The sequence below is a fragment of the Toxorhynchites rutilus genome, chromosome 2 (genome assembly GCF_029784135.1).
Source record: "Toxorhynchites rutilus septentrionalis strain SRP chromosome 2, ASM2978413v1, whole genome shotgun sequence".
Taxonomy (NCBI): Eukaryota; Metazoa; Arthropoda; class Insecta; order Diptera; family Culicidae; genus Toxorhynchites; species Toxorhynchites rutilus.
Genome location: NC_073745.1, coordinates 180,194,109 through 180,204,628, shown reverse-complemented (window position 1 = coordinate 180,204,628; position 10,520 = coordinate 180,194,109). Strand labels below are relative to the sequence as shown.

The 10,520-nt window shown below is 37.3% G+C and overlaps 1 protein-coding gene across 6 annotated transcripts in view; it reads right to left on the bottom strand.

The window, feature by feature from the left end:
• Positions 1-3,571: 3,571 nt before the first annotated feature.
• LOC129771706 (protocadherin-like wing polarity protein stan) overlaps positions 3,572-10,520 on the bottom strand; it is a 45,550-nt gene continuing 38,601 nt past the window's right edge. For all 6 annotated transcript variants that reach the window (XR_008742457.1, XR_008742461.1, XR_008742459.1 and 3 more), the window contains one exon: positions 3,572-5,221. Coding sequence is in view for 1 of the 6 variants with exons in the window: in XM_055775642.1 (XP_055631617.1) it covers positions 5,191-5,221 (31 nt within the window). In the remaining 5 variants the exon portion in view is untranslated. The remainder of the gene's footprint in view (positions 5,222-10,520) is intronic.

Here is a 10,520-nt window from a genome sequence, read left to right as displayed (position 1 = left end):
ATAAACTTTCTCCGTACAATTACCGGCACCTGGTGGGGAGCCCATTCCGAAGATCTTATAATGTTGTATCGAACAACTATTCTCTCAGTGATGGAGTATGGCAGTTTCTGTTTTCAATCAGCTGCCAAAACACACCTCATTAAACTCGAGCGAATTCAGTATCTTTGTCTCCGTATTGCGTTGGGATGTATGCCCTCAACGCATACCATGAGCCTCGAGGTTTTGGCAGGCGTACTTCCACTAAAAGATCGCTTCAATTTATTATCTCTTCGGTTCCTCATCCGGTGTAAGGTTATGAACCCATTGGTGATCGGAAATTTTGAGCAGCTTATCGAGCTAAATTTTTATTCTGGATTCATGAGCTCATATCATGAATTCATCTCCATGCAGGTTGATCCTTCTTCGTACACTCCCAATCGTGTTTGTTTTCCTGACTACATCAATTCCTCTGTACATTTTGATCTGTTCATGAAGGAGAAAATCAATGGAATTCCAGATTATCATCGATCGGGGATCGTTCCTTCGATCTTCAATGCAAAGTATGGGCGTATCAATTGTAATGATATGTACTTTACTGATAGGTCCTTTATGAATGAGCCCACAGGATTTGGAGTGTTCTGTTATGTCATTACCTTTGTGTAGGTCCCTTCACATAGCTCAATTCCGGGTGATGAGAGGGCTGACTCATTGGCAAAGGTAGGTGCAATTGAAGGCGATATTTATCAGCGTCAAATCGCCTTCAATGAATTATATTCTTTAGTCCGTAAAAATACTATCGCTAACTGGCAACGTAAGTGGAACGAAGATGAATTGGGTCGGTGGCTTCACTCGATTATCCCTAAGGTTAGTCTCAAACCATGGTTCAAAAGTCTGGACTTGAGTCGGGACTCTATTCGCACCTTCTCTCGACTCATGTCCAATCACTGTTCGTTAGACGCGCTACTCTTTCGTTTTAATCTTACCGATGGCAATATCTGTGCCTGTGGCCAAGGTTACCACGACATCGAACACGTTGTTTGGTCGTGCGAGGTGTATCTTGTTGCCAGATCGAATTTAGAAAACTCTCTTCGGGCTTCGAGTGTGAACATTGTCAACATATCCTTATATCCCTTCCTTTTCCTGAAAAAAAATGTCACCCTTCTAAACTCGAGCAAACCGCGAGTAATCGGTTCTCTACTTCATTAACATTAGAATTAATGAAAAATGTTTATGTATACTTGTAACAATACAGATATGAGTCTGGCTCCTTTAAACGTATGTAACTGAGCCTGTAAAAATAAACGATTTATTAAAAAAAAACTGTTTTTGTACCCCCTCACTTCATTAGCCTATGACTATTCTAATTATTTTTTTTTGTTAAAAGATAGATAAACAAATAATTACATAATTGATAATAAGAATATTATTTTGTTTGTTTTTTGTTTTCACGAATACACTAGAATACCACGCCACGACGGCGGACAACTCTTTGCATGATCCCCATAGAGACCAACTTTTCCGAATCTTCTTTTACTTCTTACTTACAGGAGTAGAGGAACCTTAAAAAGACTGTCCAAGTACAGAACTGGTTACAGATTTTCTGGTTTTCTGCTGCTTCGAAACACCACTTTCCGGCATGCTATGCTCGGTGGTGGTTGGGGAGAAAACCTAGTATATGCTCAAGCAACTGGGTACTAATCTGCCCATGTTTGTATAGGAGACGTAAGCGACAAAATGAACTAAATTGACTTTTTCGGTGATACGCATTCTACACATTTTTTTATCGAAAACATTTGAGAAATTTTGAAAAAACGTTTCCAAAAAATCACTGTTTGTCCGCATAAAAGACGTAGTTCCATACAGATTTCATACATTGTTCGAAAATCTACAGTTACCAGTATTATGCGCTGCAAGATAAATTTACATTTGGATCACGTTCTTTGTTAAGTCCAAACACGCTTTTCATAATAGTGTCTTATCACTTAGCGTTTCCTAATAGATTCATATAAACAATTATTGAAACGCTGCTCATATGGTTACTATTCTCTGTTCACTGCACTGCGATGAACGTAGAGATAAATTTTTATATGTCATAATTGCTTAAATTTCTGCATTTGAATCTTCAAGTAGATAATGAAACAATCAGATCAGTAGTAAAATATATTGGTAATATAATATTGTTTTTTTGGTTAATTCAACGTACTCAACACTTACTCATACCTTTGGTGTAAGTAAAAAAACAGACTTTCAATAACCAGTCAGTTTAATTTACTTATTTTTTATAATAATCAGTTACACAAATAAACAGTCCATTTCATTGTGTGTTATCAATATTAACTAACGTCAACAGTCTAAATGTATGCAGTCGAAGATTTAACGATTTAGATACAGCTCCTGTATAGAAATTTTACTACAAATTTAGCTGTTTAATTTTTTTTTTCTAACATCTATTTTGAATATTTAGCTTAAGTTCAATAAAATACATCGATATTTTTTAAAAACTTCACTTTAAAACATCTTTTTGTTGTTTTTTTTTGTTAATATCGCCAATTTCTTCATGTGACTTAACGATAGATCTTCGATCGGATAACTTTTTTTTCTCGGCAAATGATTTTATCCAACATCCGTTTTGCGAATGCTTTATGTCTCGATGAGCCTTCTACTGCCATACGTAATTCCGCGTCGTTCTGAATCGTGGCCGGTGAAATGGATTCATTTTCACCTTCCGTGTCGGAGCTATCATAGATTCGCAACAAATCCAAAGTACTTTTTCCAGACATTTCCCTAAAATTCTTCCAAACCTCTTTGATCTTATCCTACAACAACTATCGACGAAGACGTTTTGACTATTGTCGGAAACGTAAATGTTAACACTACAGACAAAGCAACCTGATGATTACGTCTGGCTATGCGAACAAACGTTTGTTGAAACGATTGATTGTCCGCATAAATAGACGCAAGCGTTTTCCAAATGGTAAAAATATGTTTTAATCCGCAAAATCTCCTAGGCCCTCTTTTGACCGATAATATTCTTCAACTGGACAGATTATTTAATTGGAAATTTGCATGGTTGCTTATAGACCAAAAAAAAACAACAAAAATGCGTTTTCCCAACACTAATGGTGTTGGTGATTACGTCTCCTATGCAATCATGGGCAGTAATGGGCACCGGTGACAAAACCGAAACACTGACTTCTTCTTCTTCTTTTTGGCTTTAAGAGGGTTTAAACGTTTCAGTTCATTCGCCTCTACTAAACACTGACTTCCTAACATCGTACCTCACTTAGCGCTTATCAAGCATGTCACTGAGGACATCATTCCAAGCCAAGCCTTATGTCTGATGTCGGTTAGACCAAGTCTACGCAACGCAACGACGCAATGAATCCATTAACATCCGGAACACCGCCTTTCTGATAATCAACATCGCTTAATAGAGGGAATTGCTCGATGAATCACTTTCCATGAATAACGACCGCACACTATGATTTTGACTTCACAAAATGGGGACGTCGCGATTTATTATGAAACTTATGAAACGACGATCCTCAGTGAAAGTTATTATATTTCTTTCATACAAATAATAATTCAATGATTTGTCGTTCTTATATATTTTATTTTTTCTCAAAATTACATTAAAATATTACATTTAATTGTTTATAATAAGTCCTATTTTGATCCACGACAGTACATAAACCTATGTGAATATTTGTATAATCTCACTTTGTTCTCGCATGAAATGCATTTATATAAATAGCTTATAGATATATATTATATGATCACAAACGTTCTGTAAAAATCAGAATATGTTTTTCGGAATGCACACATGACTTAATACTTAACATAAATACATTTTTGTAAAAAAGCCTAAAATAATGTCATGGACTGTGTTAAGTTTTCGAGTATATGAAGGCATTTATTAATATTCAAATAGAATAAAGTGGAATGTGATGTTTCTTCTGGTGGATTATGGCACCAATAGCCCAGCCTTTAATGATTACATAAATGTAAATTCATATAAAATACTTAAAACAATGTTAAAAAAAAAGTGTTGGCAAAACGACGAAATATATTCAAAATTAGGTTCATACCATATGTAAACACAGTCATTTTTTGTTGAGTATATACGACAGCAGCACACAGAATCTCATTTTGCCTCAAAATAGTCCAGAATATGCGATATCCAAAGTATTTGGATGATCAATCCATTTCAGTACAGCTCAATCAAATGGGAATGGTATCTTTAATATAATATAAAACTATTTCAAACATTCATGTGGATTAAATAAAATATTTAATGTTATGTTTTTAACATAAAGTCGAAATTGTTGTTGTATGACTTGAGTTCTGGATTATGTTTCACTGGTCGAGTGACAAAAATACTGATTAAAGTTTGTGAAGTGAAGTTTGTGATTTTTTGATGATTTCAGGAATTTGTCAATTTATGAGTCTCTAGCTCATAGATGAAAAAATATCCAAAGTTGATTCATTTTTAAAATGGAATGCAAGGTAAATTTTACTTTCTTTTCAAAAGAAATGTTTCTTTTAAAGAAAATATCCAAAATTCAACTGGAAATAATACAATCAAAAAAATCTTCTGATGATCTTTTTAAAACTCAAATAAAAATAACGTGGGTACCAAAACTTTTATCCCTAAAAACTCGATTCCATCATTGACAATCAAAATGTTAAGAGTTTTTGTTTCAATTCAAATATCTGTTTCGCCATCTTGATCTTCAATTTTTGTAGACATCGTTATAGAACTAAGATCCTTCTCGCTTGCAACCGATTTGAATAGATGTTTAGAGTTACATTAAGGCAAATATTTCAAATTTTCGCTTATCGCTATCAAACCTACGATTTCCGTCATTTTGCTTCCATATATTTCAGACTTTTGCTTTTTCAAACTAATAATTTAGCTACTCAATCAAATCTAGCAGTTCTTCTCCCCTAAACTATCTAACAAAGCTAAAAGCATCATTCATCGAAGCGCGTTGTTCATTTTTTTTCAATTCTTAAGTGCACCAAATCATCCTCTTAGCTTTATATTTATTTACAGTAAAAATCGGCAGCATTATAATTCCCTAGATAAATACATTGTATTAAAATTTTCGTCCTTACTCTAAAAATGCTATAGTTATAAATCAATATTTCGGGAAAAGTAGACATTTCGTTTTGTACAATTTTCAACAGGATTAAAAATATCCTGCGGTGTTAGACAGTTGTTTCTTCTGCGTCAGCTGACCTGTTCAAATGAAAAAAAGGATTAATTTATTTGGAAAAGAAAACATCCATTATTGTTATTATATTCCTTTTCCCAATCCCATTTCCAAACATAATTTCAGCTATTAATTCTATCATTTTTAACACTATACTTCCAAATATCACCACAAATCGAAAAATTATCAGAAATAATTTATTTTTATCTACGAGCTGCATGACAGAAATCGGCTAAGCTAGAAACGTCATGAACTTGAAAGGAATAATACGCTGGTGTCAAGATGAAGACTCTTATCCATTAGCGCGTTCCCCATTTGAACCGTATACGCTTGTGTGAAGAAAAATATCTCAACAGAGAGAGCAATCCAGATTCAAGCGCGCAGCACGGCGCGAATTTCTGCGTAAAACTCAGTTTAAAACTGGGCGCTGATAACCAAACATTTCATCTGTGTTTCGGAGCGTGCTCATTCGCCAGAGCGCGTGTGTGCACAAGGAGTGGGAGCTCAACTGGGTACAGAAATCTTGCTGCACATCAGCACCGAGTTGCATTCTGAAGACTGCTCGCAAGGTGGCATTAAAAAGCTTATATGTATAATACAGAAAGAATAAAAACCCAAGCAAAAGGTAATGTCGTGCCGGGTGCTGAAATTCACTTGAAAAAGTAGTTTTGGAATTGGATTGGAATAGAAAAAAAAAGTCGAGGAAAATTTTAAAGAAATCTATCTCTCGAACAAAGACAAGAAGAGGTTTGACATTCGGTTAGGGTTGAACGAAAGATGGTCGTACATCAGTGGAGGCCAGATATAGGCATGGTGCGGGCCGAATTAAAATTTTCATCATAGCCGCGAACCGCAATGATTTTGTTCTCACTACTTTTCATAATGAAATGTAAAACATACGCATTCAACTGGTACTTTCTTTGGCTCACTTTTTTATTTGAACTAGAAAGCATTCAGTTCTATACTCGAAAAAACTATAACTCGAGAAAAAATTAGATAAAAACCCAAACATTTTATTGAAGGTATAAAAGCATCCAGAATGACCATTTTTGGTGAAATTATTCGACCATCTCTAATTCACGCAGATTTGAGAACGCTAGGGCCAATGTTCAATCACTGCACGCTTCTTGATAGAATTTTTCAACGATTGGTAATTCCAATGAGAACGTGTACAGGCACGCTCATCCAACTTGGCCCAAAGTGAAAAATTCGATGTATTGAGGTCTGGGCTACCTCATAGCAAATGGCTAATCATTTGCGGAGTTCAAGTCTCGTAGGTTTGTTGCTAGTCACGTTTTTGAACCGTTCTAGGAATTTTTCACATCGTTCCAAAGATATTTGCTTCAGTCTGGGGGTCAATAAATGACTTACACATCGGCCAATGAATTTATCAAATTCATTTCGACTGATGAACGATTTTTCTCGCGAATAATATTGCGTTCATAGACAACATAGATAACATTGTGCTGCCATACCGACCTCGGATATTCCCTTTTGGACATATCTCCCACATCAGCTGTTTTTTTTTTTGGTATTATTATGGTGTACCGAACACGAATCGTTCATTGATAGGAAACTGTTTGAGCAGCTCGATCTGTTTTGCTGTTTCCCTGTACATAAATAACGTGACAGTTGTCACACGCTTCTCGTACAGACCGAGCTTTACCGTTGCTAGGAAACCGAACAAATGCTGATGGGACCACGAAACATGGAGAGAGTGAAGGTGGGCATCGAACTACACGACTGCAGTATTACCATTTTTCTTCGTTCCAAATTTCTTTTCTGGGAACAGTTGCGAATTGATTGACAGAACTTATGGCTATACTAGATAATATGAATACGTTATATCAATTGAATTGGACGTTCTTTTAATCATCAAAATGTTTCTACAATATTTTATGTTTGTTTCAATATAGAAAATCCTTAAATAAAAACATACTTCAACGCCGTTTTGATTTTATTTGGACGACTTTTCTTGAGCCATTATATCTGAATCAGCTTGAGAGAGAGCAATGCGAAGCGAGAGACTATCAGTGTTTTTGTTCCTTGACTATGATTTCACCGCTTTCACAACGGAAACAATGGCTCACAAATATATGGGGATTCAATCAAAGAAGCAATAAAACGAACATGTTACATCGCAACTCTGGAACAAATCTGGAGTAGGAATCCAAGAGATCATAATTTTCAAATTTGTCACGCAGCTCTAAATCACACTGTGTTTTAATATGTTCCATCTGCATATTTTCTGTAGCAAGTACATAATCGAAACTGTATAGGATAGAACAAAAATGGAGAATTGTGCTTCGAAGTACCATAATCTGCGAGAAGAACCCACATTCATCGACTGGAGTGCGTCAACATTTTTTCAAGTTGTCAACAAATTCTCAATGTCCAAAAATGGGTAAAATGAAAATTTCCCATTTGTTGTTTGAACTTGAGTTTGATTTCGAGTATATTGATTTGGTTGTTCATGTTGTGATCCAATTTACCTATGCCTTGCAGGTCCAATTTCAAATCTTTCGTTTGTCTTGTGATATCCTCCAGGAAAGCTAGATATGCCATCCATTCGTCGTTTTGAAATTTCCAGCCGAGTTTCCCTTATTTTTCATGAATTCTGCAATTTTTTTACTAATGTCAAAAGCCCATCACGCTACTTTACCTCTACTAAAGCGTCGAACCACGGTAAAATAAGAAATTTTGCTACACAATATGCTTCAAGAAACACTTCAAACTCACGATGATCCAATGCGTGCGAGTCAATTGATGATTTGAAAAAAAAAAGAATATCGAGGGAAACAAAATATTCATTCATCCATTTATTGAAAATTGATTTAGATGCAACTCCTAACAAATGATTACTAAGTCAATGGTAGTCCTACGTTGATCTTGCGGTTTTTTCGTGTTGGATGGGAAAAGCTGCAGATCGACTATCGACTGTTCCAAACATGTCAGGATCAAATGAAGGAGTTCAGGTTTTATTGTGGAAGCTGTTACGTTTTGGGCGTCTGAATCAAGTACAATTCACATACAACATCTACGTTTCGTTCACGTCCCGTCCCGTCACGTTGCTTCAATTATCTTTCCAAGCAGTTCTTATGCAAACATTCACATACACCGGCAACGGCAACTTCGACTTGCCGTTACTGGTGTTTGTGAATGCTTCAATAGGAATTGCATGGAAGAATAATTGACGCAACGTTACGTGACGGAACGTGAACGTGACGTGAATGTTGTATGTGAGTCGCGCTTCAAACGTTTATGTTCATGCACACATGCAGTACACCCCTGCACAAAATCGAACACACCACAACTGTCACGGCGACTCCATCGAGAGGGCAGAAAGAAAAACAAAATAACGGTTGAGAAGGAAAAAATAAGGAAGCGCTCTCTGGGGTTTCATACATCGTCCGGTACGGACGCAGTTTTATCCGTTGTCGCTGGTGTGCGCACAGTTTTTGTGATTTCCACGTTGATCGTCCGAGACGGGCGAAGTGATAGCGCTGGTGCGCAGTGATCTGAGTGGGCGGTGTTCTTTGTCCTCCGAGAAGGACGTTGTGCTAGTGCTGGTACGTGCAGTGGCCCTTTTGGGGTGATTTTTGCAGGCTAAACGGACGGAGGTCCAGTGCCGGATTTTTTGGCAAGGAGAAGCGTGCTGGAGCGAGTGACGCACAGGAGTGTGGTGTCGGCAGCTACCGCCGTTCAAGACGGGCGCGTGTCGTGGCGGATTTCACGGCACAGAGCTGTCGAGCAGCAAGCAGGAAAATCCCCGCTGCGAGCTTCATTGAGAACGAGTTCCCCACTACCTGCACGCAGGTGGTGCTTGCGGAAGTTCCACGGACGAGCGCAGATTTGGTCAACTGATGACGATCTGACCGACGGAAATAGGAAGGAAAATCTGGTGAGTGCAGGGGCAGCTCTTTCCTTTATTCCTTTTGCATGCTTGCATGTGACATTAAGCGCGAATAGCGCAGTAAAAATAAGACTCGCAACAATGGCGCCCAACGTAAAATAAAACCACGAGTTTTTCATAACTTGTGTAACGTCAGTGTGGTTGAATTTGCAATCGAGCGGGATCGATCGTCAGGGTCGTATTCAGTGACCCCGTTTGATTTTTTTTATCAACTCTGAATTCTTTTTTAAATTTTTCCGTGAAGGGAAAGTGAGTGTAATATTTTTTTAATGTTTATTTTTCTACATCGTAAAAAAACAATAATAAATGAAGGAAAGAAAAAATATAATAATATTTTTTTTCTAAATAAATATTCTACATTATCATTGTTTTAATTACTTAATGGAAATATCCGATACAGATTATATAAAACAATATTTTAGAAATATTAATAAATATATACGTATATTCTAGTTTATACATGTTTAAATAAACGTTATCTGTCACATTTATATACATATCTTTTTATACGTTTTCATCAAATTTGATTCAAAACATGAACATGGGCTTAGAATTTTTGAGCAGTGATGAGATAGCGTATGAATTGGCGTTACGTCATGTGGCCAACTTGGGTTCTAGCACCTACAGAGCCAAAACAATTAAATTAAAGGCTCTGATAGAAGAAGATGTGCAAAAAAGAGTACGTTACGAGAACTTGGAGCTCGTTATGAATGCGAATGTCAACACAGAACAGTCCGAAGTTAGAATTAGAGAAATTAAAAAACTCGCAGATTTTAAGTTTCAAAGAGGCAGGCGAGACTCGCTTTTTGAATATCGATCGCGACTGTTACACTACAAACGTCGTTTGGCTATTATTAAGCCACAGGGTTTCTTTTAAGAAACTCTGAAACACCATAAAGCTATGTCGACAGGCAAGAACCTGTCAACCAAGTCACCAAACCTGTCAACCTGTCACCAAAACAACATCTCGTCAAGGTGTGATGAGCCACAACAATTTAAATAATCTACCTCCCCGCCAAAACGAGATCGGAATGAACCCCAGCAGCACAGTTAAATCTCGTTAGCAACGCATTCAACCTTCAACCATCCGACATCGCTGAAGCCTCATGGCGTAGATTCTCATGTCCAGAGAAATGTGGAGCTCAGGGACAATAATACGATAGACAACGGCCCTTCCGCAAGCAGTCTCAGATGCAGCGTCATTTCCTAACAAGCTCCAGATTGAACGGAGACCAAAACCACGATCTCGCGCGCATGTTGTAGTACGTTCAGAGACCTTCCACCGTTGAGATCTGCACTTCTCAAAGTGACATCGTAAATGTTAGCGAATGGACAAGGCTCATCACACAACCGGTGGATCAATCAAGCCTCCAGCATCAGCGCTGCTCCTGGAAACCATAAACCGCGTTTCG